The sequence below is a fragment of the Gopherus evgoodei genome, chromosome 9 (assembly GCF_007399415.2).
Source record: "Gopherus evgoodei ecotype Sinaloan lineage chromosome 9, rGopEvg1_v1.p, whole genome shotgun sequence".
NCBI classification, from domain to species: domain Eukaryota; kingdom Metazoa; phylum Chordata; order Testudines; family Testudinidae; genus Gopherus; species Gopherus evgoodei.
Genome location: NC_044330.1, coordinates 107,801,900 through 107,818,148, shown reverse-complemented (window position 1 = coordinate 107,818,148; position 16,249 = coordinate 107,801,900). Strand labels below are relative to the sequence as shown.

General features: G+C 50.4%; 1 protein-coding gene across 1 annotated transcript in view; it reads left to right on the top strand.

Annotated features, from left to right (window-relative positions):
- The window catches only part of TEX11 (testis expressed 11), a 147,084-nt gene that overhangs the window by 95,161 nt on the left and 35,674 nt on the right, over positions 1-16,249 (top strand). Inside the window, exons 22-23 of the mRNA XM_030575123.1 lie at positions 10,072-10,158; positions 12,056-12,126. Of these exons, the coding sequence (XP_030430983.1) occupies positions 10,072-10,158; positions 12,056-12,126 (158 nt within the window). The remainder of the gene's footprint in view (positions 1-10,071; positions 10,159-12,055; positions 12,127-16,249) is intronic.

Below are 16,249 nucleotides of genomic sequence, written 5' to 3'. Positions count from 1 at the left end.
GATGGTGTGGCTGATCTGGTTAGGTCCTGTGGTGGTGTCGCTGGTGTAGATATGTGGGCAGAGTTGGCATTGAGGTTTGTTGCATGGATTGGTTCCTGAGCTAGAGTTACTATGGTGCGATGTGGAGTTACTGGTGAGGATATGTTTCAGGTTGGCAGGTTGTCCGTGGGCGAGGATTGGCCTGCCACCCAAGGCCTGTGAAAATGTGGGGTCATTGTCCAGGATGGGTTGTAGATCCCTGATGATGCATTGGAGAGGTTTTAGCTGGGGACTGTATGTGATGGCCAGTGGAGTCCTGTTGGTTTCTTTCTTGGATTTGTCTTGCAGTAGGAGGCTTCTGGGTACACGTCTGGCTCTGTTGATCCGTTTCCTTATTTCCTCGTGTGGGTATTGTAGTTTTGAGAATGCTTGGTGGAGATTTTGTAAGTGTTGGTCCCTGTCTGAGGGGTTAGAGCAGATGCGGTTGTGCCTCAGTGCTTGGCTGTAGACAATGGATCATGTGATGTGCCAGGGATGGAAGCTGGAGGCATGAAGGTAGGCATAGCGGTCGGTAGGTTTTCTGTATAGGTCTGTTGGGCCCGCAAATGGTGCTGTCTCTTCTAGTGCTGCACCACGAGGCTAACCCGCGTGTGCGGGCTAACTGTCCTCAGTTAGTTCTCAACCGCCAAGACTAGAGATGGAGCCTTTAGCTGCCTGTTAGAGGATCATTAACTCTTATTTTCAATTGTTAATTTTAGATTTTAGAAACCCTTTAGCCTTCTTTTGACTTTTACTTGGTGGTGTCTTTAAAAAAAAATCAACAAAAAGAAGAAAGAAAAGGCTTTATTCTTGTGGCGACCCCCCTGGATAAGCATATGCCTGGCTCTCTGGGCTTCAAGAGTTGTCGCACTTCCAGAGAAGCAATCCCGATTGTGGACAAGCACCCTCGTGCATTTGCTGTCTCGGAGCGGGCACATCCAAAAAAAGTGTTTCCTCTGCAAGCAGCTCCAACTGAGATACCACAGGGACCGAGACCTCTGCCTAAAAATCATTTTTATAGTAGAGGGTCTCCGACCCCAGCCCTCCAGTGGATGTGAGTCTTCCCTTCAACCTTGACTTTGAAGGATAGTGCGTTGAACAAATGGCCTGGGGACTCCTCTCAAAAGTTGAAAAAGAGAGTGGGAAGACCACTTAGTTAGCCAAGGGATACCTGCAAGCGATCACCACCTTGCTCAGTATCCTCGGCACTGAGATCAGCTTGCACCCACATCTCACGGCGACTGTCAATGTCCAGTACCATTGATAGGCCCATGGACTGTTTGGGGACAGGCACCGAATCTTCGGTACAGAGACACAAGGGCAAATGCTCTAAGCCTCTCCTGGTGTGCGAGCTGTCAGTACTGCCAGCAGCATTGGCCCATACGGCACTGGAGAGATTGATATGGGCAAGGTCCCCATCTCCCCTGGCACCACCACTGACGTCAGGACACTTGGTACAGTTAGAATTCCATCAGGCTGATGACCTGTCTATGTTGGAAGCTCCTTACTCTCCACCACTCAGTACCAAGATCATGGAACTGAGCCATGGCTGACCAAGGGGCATTTTCTCACAATCATGCCATGCCCCTCCGATGTCAAATGATGGATCGGACAGTGAGCCAGACGGGGTTTCTCCATAGGCGCTGACTCTGTGCATGCTCCGGGGCTGCACATACCTTTGTTTCTGGCTTCCTTGCACACACCTCCAAACTGACTGCTGCTTGTCAATCACCCACGTGTGGAATACACAGAGGGACCAGCACTTGAAGACAGAATGAAGGTTCTTCTTCGAGTGATTGCTCATATCCATTCCAGTTAGGTGTACGCGCCGCGCGTGCACATTCGTCGGAAAACTTTTACCCTAGCCACTCAGTGGGCCGGCAGGTCGCCCCCTAGAGTGGCGCCACCATGGCGCTCCATATATACTCCTGCCGGCCCACCCGCTCCTCAGTTCCTTCTTACCGCCCGTGTCGGTCGTTGGAACAGTGGAGCGCGGCTTAGCTGACCTCCACTTCCCTAGCTACTCGTTTTCTCGTATATAATTATGCAGTTATAACACTTTTATATATATATATTTGTATGGTTATACGTTTTTCCTTTGCTAACATGGTTAGTTTAGTTAGCGGGGTTCAGGAAGTAGCCCTTCCATGAGCCCAGTGCCGGAGCCATGCATGGCTCACCAGATTTTCAAAAGGGGCCCGGCTTACCAGAAGCCGCGGCCGAAGAGAGATCTACATGACTCCTGTTTGAAGAATCACACTTGACAGATAAGTGCCCCATTTGCAAGGCTTTTAAGCCGAGAACAAAAAGGTGCGGGACTTTCACTTGCCCCTCCACCTTGGGCGCGGAGCGATGTTCAAGCGGCGGGCAGAAGCGCCTCCTCGGCACCGGACCCCGCCGGTACCACCAGGGCCTTCCGGCACCGACCGTCGCCGGCACCGATGTCGACTCGGCACCGTTCCCTTCTTCCGAGGTCGAGAGAGTCTACGATTTCTGCTGGTGCCTGGCGGCTCCCCGGCACGCGCCGTGGTTGAGCCCCCTGCTCCCGCTACTTCCGTGCCACCTGCATCGCAGCCAGAGAGCTCGCCTCAGTTGCGTTATCCGGCCTGCAGAGGCACCGATGACTTCGGCTCCGTCGATTCCAGTCCCCCAGGACCAGGGAATCCGGTGCCTGGCAGCTCCCCGGCTCGCGCCGTGGTAGAGCTTACTGCTCCTGCTGCTTCTGTGTCAGCTGCACCACAGCTAGACAGCTCGTCTAAGATGGCTCGCCCGGCGCCGACGACGTCGGCACCGTCGATCCCGGTCCCACGAGGGCCGTAGAATCCGGTGCCTGACGGCTCCCCGGCACGCGCCGTGGTTGAGCGTATTGCTCCTGCTGCTTCCGTGCCAGCGGCACCGCAGCCAGAGAGCTCGTCTAGTCGGATCGCCATGCGCTGACACCTACTACGGCACCGATGACGTCGTCACCGTCGATCCCGGTCCCATAAGGGCCGTAGAATCCGGTGCCTGACGGCTCCCCGGCACGCGCCGTGGTTGAGCGTATTGCTCCTGCTGCTTCCGTGCCAGCGGCACCGCAGCCAGAGAGCTCGTCTAGTCGGATCGCCCGGCGCCGACGCCTGCTACGGCACCGATGACGTCGTCACCGTCGATCCCGGTCCCACAAGGGCCGTGGAATCCGGTGCCTGACGGCTCCCCGGCACGCGCCGTGGTTGAGCGTTTGCTCCGGCTGCTTCCGTGCCAACGGCACCGCAGCCTGAGGGCTCGTCTACGTCGGATCGCCCGGCACCGACACCTGCTGCGGCACCGATGGCGTCGGCACCGTCGATCCCGGTCCCACACGGGCCGTAGAATCCGGTGCCTGACGGCTCCCCGGCACGCGCCGTGGTTGAGCGTATTGCTCCGGCTGCTTCCGTGCCAACGGCACCGCAGCCAGAGCTCGTCTACGTTGGATCGCCCGGCACCAACACCTGCTGCGGCACCGATGACGTCGGCACCGTCGATCCCGGTCCCGCAAGGGCCATAGTATCCGGTGCCTGACGGCTCCCCGGCACGCGCCGTGGTTGAGCGTATTGCTCCGGCTGCTTCCGTGCCAACGGCACCGCAGCCAGAGCTCGTCTACGTCGGATCGCCCGGCACCGACACCTGCTGCGGCACCGATGGCGTCGGCACCGTCGATCCCGGTCCCGCAAGGGCCGTAGAATCCGGTGTCCGACGGCTCCCCGGCACGCGCCGTGGTTGAGCGTATTACTCCCGCTGCTTCAGTGCTGACGGCACCCCAGCCAGACGGCTTATCTAACTCGGTTCTCCCGGCACCGGCACCTACCGAAGCTCTGATGACCTCGGTACCATGGATCCCGGCCCCACGAGGGCCGTCGAATCCGGTGCCTGACAGCTCCCCAGTACGCACTGTGGTTGAGCCTGCTGTTCCCTGCGCGCCGGAGATGTTACCAACGGCGAGGGCTCTCAGTGCCATGACGGAGTCAGTGCTGCCTGACCCGGGCACCGCCGGTACGGGTAATACAGTCTCTTCAAGGGACTGTCCCCTGTCAGTACAGCAGAGCGGCACCGTCTATGATCACGGTCCCGCAGACGCGCCAAGTCCTGTCGGCACACCGGACACCACTGGCAGTCCCGGTACTGTTTTCCTCGGTACGGGTCACACTCACTGCACCGGTCGGTATCCCGTTCGCCGACCCGCTATCGGCACCGTTCCGACATCTGGCACCGGGGCAGGTACCTTGACTCCTGTAGCTCTTCTCCGAGCCTCGAGATCTCGGTCGACCTCCCGACACCGTTCTGGTTGCGGGTCTGGATCTCGTTCCAGGTACCGATACGCCTCCCGATGCCGGTCCCCGGTGCCGAGTTGGGCAAGGTCCGAGTGAGTCAGGGACTCGGCCCGTGCCCTCTTTTAGTACCTCCATGGCCGTCCGGACACGCATCCGTGTCACCCCATATGCGCGGATTTTATGCTCAGGACCACGATCCTGATATCATGGCCAGCGGGCGCCAGCCCCGAAGCGGAAAGAGCCTTGGCGAATGCAAGGTGTATTCTGCAGGGGCCCTGCACCTCTGGGGTGCGAAGCAACAAGCCTTGCTTAGCTGCGATACTTATAGCACCTGGGTGGAGGAGTTTCTCCCTCGAACCTCCCACCTAGAGTTCGCTGCCGTCTTGGAGGACGGGGGAAAGGATTTACCCTTTGTTGGTAAAGGCATCTTCGCGGCAGAGACAGCCCCAGACTGCGAAGCCTGCTGGACAATAGGGTCCTAATGCGTCTCAGCATGTATACGCCTGCGACCAAACGCAGGCCTTTATGGCCCCAGCCGCCATACTCTGTGCCTAGCCAGAGGCAGAACTCTGGAAAACGGCAAGGCCAAGGTGGTCGCAGACAAACGTCAGGCCCCCTAAAAAGCCAAAGTCGAGGTCCCTCGCAATTACCACTGGGACCAAAGACGGACCTTCCAAGGTTCACCGGAGGGCGGTGTACCAGTCGCAGGACGGGATCCTGATCCCGCTTTCTCCTGGCATGGCCCCAGTTACTTTTAGGTCGCTGGGTCCTGCGCACGATGGAGCATAGGTACCACCTTAAAATTGCTCCAGCCCTGTCCCCCTTCAGCGGACAAAAGGGGCTAGCGGTTTTACTCCCGTTATGCCCTAGTCCCCCACTCGACCACAGGTCAGACCTTCCTGGTCCTGCATGGACTCAACCGGTTTGGGATAAGGTTGAAGTTCTGCATGGTATCCCTGGGAACCATTATTCCATCCTTGCCTCCGGGGGGCTACTATGCCGCCCTGGATAGGAAGGACGCGTACTTTTGCAATGCCATCTTCCCTCCGCATGGGAGATGCCTCCGCTTTATAGCCAGCGGTGAATACTCCCGGTTTACGGCCATAGTCGCCGCCTACCGTAGCTATGTCGGATATGCGTTTTTCCGTATTGGGACGATTCGCTTATCCGAGGAGACTCTGACACACAACCCACTCAGCCGTGGGCATCGTCACGGTCTTATTCACAGATCAAGGCCTGATGATTACTATAGAGCAATCCACTCTGGTTCCCACGCAGAGGTTGGGCTTCCTAGGGGCTATCTTGGTCTCCTGCCTAGCCGGAGCCTGCTTATCGCAACTGCGGTTTTAGGCGATGGCATCAATCATCTGAGGTCTGAAGGCTTTCCCAACGACCTCAGCTCGTTCTTGTCTCAGTCTCCTGGGTCCATGGTTGCCCGCAAGTTTGTAACCAAACACGCCAAGCTCCGCCTCCGTCCTCTCCAAGTCTGGCCCACCTCGGCGTACCGCTTGGACAGGGAGCCAATGGTCATGGTAGTCACCGTTCCCTCGAACGCCTTAGGCTCCCTAGAGTGGTGGCTAACCCCCTCCTTGGTGTGGACAGGATGCGGTTTCATCCGCCCCAGCCCTCACTGCCCCTGACGGCGGACGCATCATCTCTCTGCTCGAGTGCTCATGGTCACCTCCGAGCTTAAGGCCTTCGGTCTTCTAGAGAGCTGGCATTCCTCATTAATGCCCCAAAAATCAGAGTAGTCCGCCTGGCGTGCCAGGGGTTCCAGCGGCAGCTGCGAGGCCGTTGTATCTCGGTGTTTACAGCCAACACAATGGCCAGGTGCTTCATAAGCATTCAGGGGGGACATAGTCCTCCCCCCTTTTTTGTCAGGAGGCCATCCATTTCCGGGTCTTTTGCATGGCCCGCTCGATGGAGCTGGCGACGTCCTTTCTCCCAGGCGTTCGGAACGTCTTATCTCTTTGACTCAGCAGGTCTTTCCTGTCTTACGAGTCATCACTCTGCCCCATGTGAGGCGTCCCGCTTTCCGGAAGTGGAAATGGTTTCTCACACAGACCTGTTCGCTCACCGCGAGTGCAGGAAATGCCAGGTGTCCTGCTCCTTCCAAGGTCTCTCCTCGGAATCGATCTTGGACGCATTCCTGATACCGTGGAACGGCCAACTGCATTATGCCTTCCCGCTGTTCCCACTGGTTCGTTACGTCCTGCTCAAATTCCGCAGGGGCGGAGCGTGCGTCATCATGATCACTCCAGAGTGGTCCAGGCAGCACTGACATACCACGTTGCTCGGCCTGTCAGCCCAGACCTCATCACTCAGGGCAATGACAGGCTTCGTCACTCGGACCTGCAGCCTCTTCGCCTCACGGTGGCTCCTGCGTACCTGAGTTGGGGTGACAGGCAGCCTTCCACCTGGTCAACGTACCGAGCCAGGTGGAAGCGTTTCCTTTACAGCTGCAGTACGCTCGATCTTGCTCCTGCTGAGGTCTCGATCCCCTCTTTCTGGCCTGCCTCTGGCCTTTAGCGGCAGGATCTGGCGGTATCATCGCTGAGGATACGCTCAGCAGCCGTCCCTACCTTCCAGCAGGCTAAGATGGACGTTCAGTGTCCCACGCTCTATGGGTTCGAGGTCCCTCAAGGGCTTGGAGCGCTTGCACCCTCGGGTGCGCCGCCCAGCCCCGCCCTGGGGCCTCAACCTAGTCTTGGCCAGACGGGTCTCTGAGATCAGAGCTCTTACGAAGGTTCCACAAAGACAAGGTGCAGTTGTGACCGCACCCGGCTTTCCTCCCTAAGGTGTTTTGGCCTTTCATGTTACCCACAGCTCAACGCAATGGGCATAACCTTTGCACTCCTTGGACATCTGTGGAGTGCTCGCATTATCTTGTGCTGACTGAATCATTTCCTAAGGTGCCCCAGCTCTGCCCCGGTAGCGGGCCAAAGGGAGGGCTTGCTTGTTTTCCTCTCAGAGGATCTCATCTTGGGTGATGGCGGACATCCCCACTTGTTCTGATTTGGCTCATATTTCACCAAGCCACATCACCGTGCATTCTACCAGGGCTCAGGCTTCATCTGCCGCCTTGCTGGCTCGTGTTTCTACCCACGAGACCTGTCGCGAAGCTCCATTGGTCCTCGGTCCTTACCTTTGCTTCGCAGTATGCCCTGGTTCAGCAGTCAAGGGAGGCTGTAGCCTCTGGCTCGGCAGTTTTATTCTGCCATATTTCACTCCGACCCCACCGCCTTTGTAAGGCTTGGGATTCACCTAACTGGAATGGATATGAGCAATCACTCGAAGAAGAAAAGACGGTTACTCACCTTTGTAACTGTTGTTCTTCGAGATGTGTTGCTCATATCCATTCCGCACCCGCCCTCCTTCCCCACTGTCGGAGTAGCCGGCAAGAAGGAACTGAGGAGCGGGTGGGCCGGCAGGAGTATATATGGAGCGCCATGGTGGCGCCACTCTAGGGGGCGACCTGCCGGCCCACTGAGTGGCTAGGGTAAAAGTTTTCCGACGAATGTGCACGCGCGGCGCGTACACCTACCTAACTGGAATGGATATGAGCAACACATCTCGAAGAACAACAGTTACAAAGGTGAGTAACCGTCTTTTACTTACTGTAACTGAAAGTTCTTTGAGATGTGTGGTCTGTATCTATTACACTACCTGCTCTCTGTTCCTTCAGCTTCATGTTCCTTCAGCTGGATTAGATTTGTGGTAAGAAGAGGCACTGTGGGGGCATTGACCCTCACTGCCTCTTGTACCCTTGCTCAGGAGCACGAGATGATCTTTTGTGCATATGCAGGCCAATGAACAATGCTTGTTAAAATCTCTGAGCTCAGGTGCATGGTGTGCATTGTGGGCGGCACATGAACTGCTGGCTGGGGAAGGCAGGCCCCCAGCCCTGCCCCTTCCACCTAAGGCCCTGCCCCTTCCACACCCCTGGAACTGAGAGCCCCCCCACTGCAGCTGCTGGCCCCAACTCCAGGCTGGCTAGTTCCTGCAGTCCCCCCAGCTGCAGATCCCTGGGAGGGAGAGTGTGAGGCGGCATCACTGCAGCCTCCACAGCCCCAGAGTGCTGGGAGGGGGAGAGAGCGCACACAGCAGCACTACTGCAGCCCCTGCAGCCCTAGCATGCTCGAAGGGAGAGCGCGTGGCAACACCACAGTCCTGGGGAGGCGAGCAGCGTGCCCCAGCCCCTGGAGCTCAGCAGCAGTGCCAAAGCGGGACCCTGGAGGTGGAGTGTGGGCGGGGCCATGCCTGGCTGTTTGGGGAAGCACAGCCTCCCCTGCCCACCGCCCATGAAGTGCATGCATATCCTATGTGTCAATTACAGGGACCACACATCTCGAAGAATTTCTATTTACAGGAAATAACCTCTGTTTTTACTAGATATTTTCTCTCCTCTCTTCCTGTCTTGGAAGCCCCATAGAAAATGTACATTTAGTCCTGTAGCTGCTATAGTCACCATGACCATGTCATGGAGAATGAAGAGCTCATGTAATAGAATCATAGGACTGGAAGGGACCTTGAGAGGTCATCTAGTCCAGTCCTCTGCATTCCTGGTGGGGCGAAGTGTTATCTAGACCATCCCTGACATGTGTCTGTTTAACCTCCTTTTAAAAATCTCCAATGATGGAGATTCCACAACCTCCCTACGCAATTTATTCTGGTGCTTAACCACCCTGACAGTTAGCAAGTTTTTCCTAATGTCCAACCTAAATTGTCCTTGCTGCAATTTAAGCCCCTTGCTTCTTGTCCTCTCCTCAGAGGCTAAGGAGAATACTTTTCCTCCTTCCTCCTTGTAACAACCTTTTATGTACTGGAAAACTGTTATCATGTCTCTCCCTCAGTCTTCTCTTTTACAGACTAAAGAAACTCAGTTCTTTCAATCTTCTCTCACAGGTCATGTTTTCTAGACCTTTAATCATTTTTGTTACACTTCTCTGGACTTTCTCCAATTTGTCTACATCTTTCCTGAAATGTGGCGCACGGAGTTGGACACAATACTCCAGTTGAGGCCTAATCAGCACGGAGTAGAGCAGAAGAATTACCTCTTGTCTTCCTTATAACACTCCTGCTAATACATCCCAGAATGATGTTTGCTTTTTTTTGCAACAGTGTTACACTGACTCATATTTAGCTTTTATCCACTATGACTCCCAGATTCCTTTCTGCTATTCTCCTTTCTAGGCAGTCATATCCCATTTTGTATGTGTGCAACTGATCGTTCCTTTCTAAGTGGAGTGCTTTGCATTTGTCAGTGTTTAATTTCATCTTGTTTTTCTTTCAGACCATTTCTCCAGTTTGTCCAGATCATTTTGAATTTTAATTCTATCCTCCACTGAAGAAGTTGTTTCCTCCACTGGACTTGAGTGGGACCCTAAGAATAGTATTTCAAGGGACTGAGGGGATTAATTTTCTTGTCCCAAACTCCTCCCATCAGATTAAGCCAAACCCCACAGACCCCCAGTTGGGCCCCAATGTCAATGAATTTCTTGGTGAAGGGACATGACTCATTTTGTTTGTATGTCCCTTGTGACAGTCCTGCATATCTAGCTGGAAATGCTAGTTTGGGCACATTCTAATGTTTTTTTATGAGCTCTCTCTAAATATATTAGATCAAACCTGTGAGTGGTACCCCACATGCTGAATTACTCAGATTTCTGAAGCCCTATACTGTGTGTTGTAGTAATATTGGGCATAGGAAATGCAGTTGTTCTGCTCAGGAAACATTTCCTATCTGTCAAATGGCATGTTTCTGCAGCACATCGGAGACTTGCTGAGTCTTTTACAGAAGGGAGTATGACACTGGATATGAGGACCCATGAGGCTCACTGGTTTAGAAAAATGGGTGAGTAGCACTGCCAGCGTGTAAACAGAGGGAGGAAAGGGCAAAACGTTGGGAATAAAAGCCCGTGTGTGAAGAACTAACACTTGGTGATCTCTGAATCTTCCGGCAGTAAAGTTTTGACTCTCAGAATAAATTTCTTATGGAAACTTAGGGCTTGTCTACACTTACTAGGGGATCGACACACGGCAATCGATCCATTGAATCTGAACACCTGATTGGGCCAATTAGATACTCAGATTCTTCAGTGATGGGAATGACACAACTATTGAGAGGGCTAAATCACTGATAAATCTTTATGGGAGTGGTATGCCTAATTCTCTTCTGAATGTACTTGTCAGGATAGAAATTATATGCAGAGCAATCTGAAATGATTGCCTTTTATGGGTCTAGGGATGGTATTGTATACTTACAGCTAGATTTTGTGTAAATCTGGAGTAAATCCATTAAAGTTAAAGGAATTATTCTGAGTAATTATTAGAGTAATTTAGATCAGAATCTGGCTTTTCTTCCTTCAACTTCGTGTGAATGGATTTAATGGCAGAATGGTTAGTTATTGAGATAACAGATTTGAAATCATGAATAATCTATATTAATAGCAACTACTGACAGTATTTCCTGCTGTTGTTAAATGAGTCCTGTGATGGTTTCGGTCACAGAGACCCCCTTGGGACTGTCACCTGATGTGCTGAAGTTACTCTGAGCCCATTTTACCTGCCAGCTTGGGACTCCAGAACCCTGCCTTGTTGAGTCAGACATGCTAGCCTGCTGCAACACAGACCTACAACTAGTCCACGTCCCCAAACTTGCAGACTTTAACCAAAAACTGCTCAACTGGTCACCTATCTCCAGCACCCAGACACTCAGTTCCCAATGGGACCCAAACCCCACATAAATCTGTTTTACTCTGTATAAAGCCTATGCAGGATAAATTCATAAATTGTCCACCCTCGGTAACACTGATAGATATGCACAGCTGTTTGCTCCCCCAGGTATTAATCACTTACTCTGGATTCACTAATAAACAAAAGTGATTTTATCAAGTATAAAAAGTAGGATTTAAGTGGTTTCAAGTAATAACAGACAGAACAAAGTAACTCACCAAGGAAAATACAGCAAGAAGATGCAAGTCTAAGCTTAATACATTAAGACTCTGTTTACAGATCAAATTTCACCCTTAGAGATGTTCCAATACGCTTCTTTCACAGACTGGACTCCTTCCTATTCTGGGCCCAATCTTTTCCACTTGTACAGTCCTTGTTACTTCCAGCTCAGGTGGTAACTAGGGAATTTCTCATGACTGGCAGCCCCCTTTGTTCTGTTCCACCCCCTTTTATAGCTTTGGCTCAAGGTGGGAATCTTTTGTCTCTCTGGGTACCCACCCCTCCTTCTAAATGGAAAAGCACCAGATTTAAGATGGATTCCAGTATCATGTGACATGTTCACATGTCGCTGTAAGACCTTATTCTTCATTACATACACAGGAAGGCTTACAGGTAAATAAACCCATTCACAACCAATTGTTCTAGTCAATGGGAACTATCAAGATCCTAAACCACCATTAATGGCCCACACTTTGAATAATTACAAGAATTACAATCAGAGTAATCCTTCACATTTCTAGTTTCAGATACAAGAATGATACATTCATATAAATAGGATGGATATATTCAGTAGGTTATAACCTTTGTAATGATACCTTACAAGAGACCTTTTGCATAAAGCATATTCCAGTTACATCATATTCACATTCATAAAGCATATGGAGTGCAACATCACAAGCCCCATGTTTAAAATTTAATACTGGGTCTGAAATGCCTGTCACTGAAGATTTTATGGGCACAGACTATACCAGGCTGAAGGTTTTTATTCTAGTCTCCTGTCTTGTTGATTTTATGAGCTTGGAACTTGGCTGTACAGTTCGAGAACTGCCCAGGAACAATGAGGGATTTCTTTGTACTGTCTTTCAAGGTATGTTCTCTGCTTAGTTTTGTCTGTGATGTGATAGATGGTGTCGTGCAGCTGGTTTTGTTACAAAACTCCAAACAAATATATCAGATGTTTCCTTAGAGAGCTTCATTTGGGTACCCTCGGAGTTAGATGCTTTGGTCACACAGAGGAAAACACGTCACAACTTCAGATTTCGGAATTATGGTCACACTTTAAATTAAATGGTTTAAAAATTGGGATTCAAAATATTTAAATTAAAAGGACAATTTCAAACAGGTGGTCACTGAAGTTTGGCCACTATGCCACTAATGCAAATCTATTACATAGACAACTCTTCTCCATCTTTTCTGCATGCAGAAACTCCAATTAACATTGTGGTTTATATACATGTTAATAGAGAGGCACCCCAAAGTTGTTAGACCTCTGATGTTGTAAATAATCTTCTGATTTAATTAATATGTATTATCCAGTGTACTACACATGATTAATTACTAAGAACCTAATTGTTAAGGTTCAGCCATCATCCATTCAGTAGCATATTCATATACTTATCAATTATGTACTCATTATACCTCAGTAAATACACTTTTAATAATCAGTTCAAGTAGTGACCCTATGGGTGCTCCACTTCAGATATACTCCCACCCCTTGCACCTTTAATTGGAGGTTTTTGGTGGTGGTGCCTGTTTGGCCATGCACACACCCTATGCTTTATTGTGCCCCGTTCTGAGGCTATGTAGGGTTGCATGGGTGAACCGCCCTCAGTTTCTTCTCGACCATCTCTGCCTGAGATGGAGCACTGGTGTGCCTGACTTCTGAAGTTTCTTAGCCTAGTTACCCTTCTTTAGCTTATTGTTCTTTTCTTTAGTTATTTCATTTACTTTTTGTTTAGGAGTTTAGGGGGACTTTCTCTTGATCCCTTTCCCCTTTTGGGAGGGAGATGTTCCCCTGATACAGATTGTTGTCCTGGGATATGCTGGACTCTCCAGGTAGCAAGTGGGGCATTTCTTGCCAAGAGGCTATCCTTGTCAGCGATGGGCATTCCTGTTGTATCTGCTGCGTGGGAGAGTTTCAGATCCTCCAAATGTAATCCATCTGCACTGCTTTTTAGGGCAGGGCAAGAAAAAAATCAGGAGCTAAAAGTGAGACTCCTAATGATGGAGCATTCCCTCCAACCAGCCTCAGATCCAGGCCTTGAGGGCCCTCCAGACATTAGTTGCTGAATTTAAGATAGTGCCATGTTCATTTGGGTGTAAGTGAGATAAATCCGTGAAGACCCATAGAAAATATTCATTCTCCACAGAAAAAGTCAAACTCAAAAAAGACCTTGGTCGCCACAGAGCAAGGCTGCTGCAAAGACCTTATACCCCACCCTGGATATGGCTGTGGCTCCAGATACTCTAGGTATGGATCTTGTGGCTGGGGTTCTAGGCTCACCAGAGAAAAAGGGCAGCAAGCATGCCTTGGTAACTAAAACCTTTGGTGCCACACAAACAGGACACCGCCTTATCAAATCATTCCACCTCTAAGATAACGGTACCCACTACTCCTTCAGTACTATCTGCATCTAAGTTGATCACTGAGATACCATGAAGACACCATGCCTCTCATATGGTCTTGGCACCCCGCAAGGCATTCTCATTGATACTGGCCACTTTGACTGGAGTGGACTTGCCAGAGCAGCATATACCCTACCGACAACAGAACAGGTCCTCGCACTCCAAACCCTCAGTACTTCAGGAGTTTGGATTCTTGCGGGATCTATTTGTTTTGGAGAAGCTGGTTCCCTTGTTAGTTGGTACTGAGTACTAAGAGATTATTGGTACTGAGACAAGCACAGTCACCAATGTGGGACATTTCTCTGGTATCACTTGATTCTCATTATTCCCTTCTTGAAGAGGAGGAATATTCCTCCAATTAGAATATTTTGATCCAGGATTCCTCTGACACTTCAGACAAGGGATATCTATCTTGACACTGTTGAGAAGATAGGGGAGTTGCACCAAAGACAGGCCCATGTTCCCCTGACCTGGTTCAAGCACCAGTTGATGCCGTCACCAGTGCCTTTTGGACCTCTCCAGTGGCCATATTGGGATACTTGGGCGACATATCCTCAGGCAACTATCCCATGCTCCTGGTCTCATGGAGAATACAGAGTGACATGCTCTCCTACTCCAGCTTTGCCTCCTCCATTATCTCAGGCACAAGAATCTTTTAGCAGAAGGCTGGGATAGAGAAAAGATTACTCCCCAAACAAATATTTCCTCATCTTCCCCTGATGACGTGGCTATGCTTCCCCCACTGACTGTGACTGATGACTTCACACACTTCCAATAGTTAATGAAGCGTATTGCAGATTCCCTCCATATTCCCTTGGAAGAGGTCATGGAGTCACAACATAAGTTCCTGGACATTCTTCAGTGGACTGCCGATACTTGAGTTGCCTTGCCTATTAATGAGGCTCTGATGGATCCATCTGGCGGACCCCTGCAACGATTCTGCTGATGTGTAAATGGGCCAATAAGAAATATTATGTCCCAGCTAAAGACTCTGAATTTCTATTCATCCATCCAACACTGAACTCCCTGGTTATGTAGCAATGAACAAATGTGCCAGACAACATCATGCAAAGGCCACACCATATGATAAGGATCAAAAATGCCTCCATCTATTTGGCAGAAAGACATACTCATCCAGGACTCTTCAATTTAGGATCATGAACTATTAAGTTTTTATGGCTAAATATAATCACTCAAATTATGCCAAATTCATCACCTTTATTGAGCGTTTGCCAGGTGCATGTCTCGTTGGATATATCTGCTGCCGCTGCTCAATCCATCTCTACAGCAGTAATCATGCAGAGGGCATCCTGGCTCCATATGTCTGGAATCTCAAGGGAGGTCCTGAATACTGTTGAGGGCCTTCCCTTCAGTGGTCTCAGACTGTTTGCTGAGTTCTCTGATGATTTGCTGCATACTCTTAAGGATTCCAGAGCCATGCTAAGGTGTCTCAGGATTTACAGATCTACAAACAAATGAAGGTTTAGTAGATCCCAGATGGCTCAAAGATCCCAACGTGTTTCATTCTCAGGATCCCAGAGACTATGAACTGTGTAGGAAAAAATTGAGATTCCAGAGAAAGGAACCATTTGCTCCCTGTATGCCTGCTACTGAACCATCATCATCACTTAAGCACCATTTTTGATGGCCTGGTCAAGGGCCTGAAACTAACCCACAACATGGAGATGCATGTACACCATTTTACCCATCTTTCACCTTTTGGAAACCATCTCTGCACTTTCTGCATAGGAGAGAATCACATTAGATAAATGGGTGCTGGAGGTTATAAGATTAGGTACACTATCCATTTTATCTCCTTCCCCTATACCCAGTCCCCTTCCCTGTCCCTCTTCCAGGAGCCCTCTCATGAGCAAGAAGTCTACTCAATTCTACAAATGGGTGTTGTAGAACCAGTTCCTGTTCAGCACAGAGGGAAGGGGTTTTATTTTAACCACTTTCTAACCACTTCCTGAAGAAGAACTGAGGACAGAGACTGATTTTAGATCTAAGGGCTTGTCTACACTGGCCCTTTACAGTGCTGCAACTTTCTTGCTCGGGGGTGTGGAAAAAAAACTCCTGAGCACAGCAAGTTTCAGCGCTGTCAAGTGCCAGTCTAGACAGTGCACTAGTGGTGGTAGCTATGCCCCTCGTAAAGGTGGGTTTTTTAGAGCACCTGGAGAGCTCTCTCCCAGCACTCTGCTGCGACTACACAAGCCATGTTAAAGCACTGCTGCAGCAGTGCTTTAGCATTGTTAGTGTAGACTAGCCCTAAGAGACGTAAACAATTTTGTCAGGTCTCAAAACTTTGTCAGGTATCTGTCAGAGCTATAATTCTGTCATTAGAACCAGGAAAATAGTTTATGACCCTCGATCTGTAGGATGCCTATTTCCATATTGCAATTCACCTGTCTCACAAATGATTCCTGTACTTTTCAGTAGGCCAGGATCACTTTTAGTATTGAATGCTCCCGTTCGGCCTTTTGTCTGCCCCAAAAGCATTGTCAATGGTGCTGGAGGTGGTCACAGCTTACCTCTGTCATCGGGAAATTATCGTTTTTCCCGATGACAACTGGCTACTCCAGGGC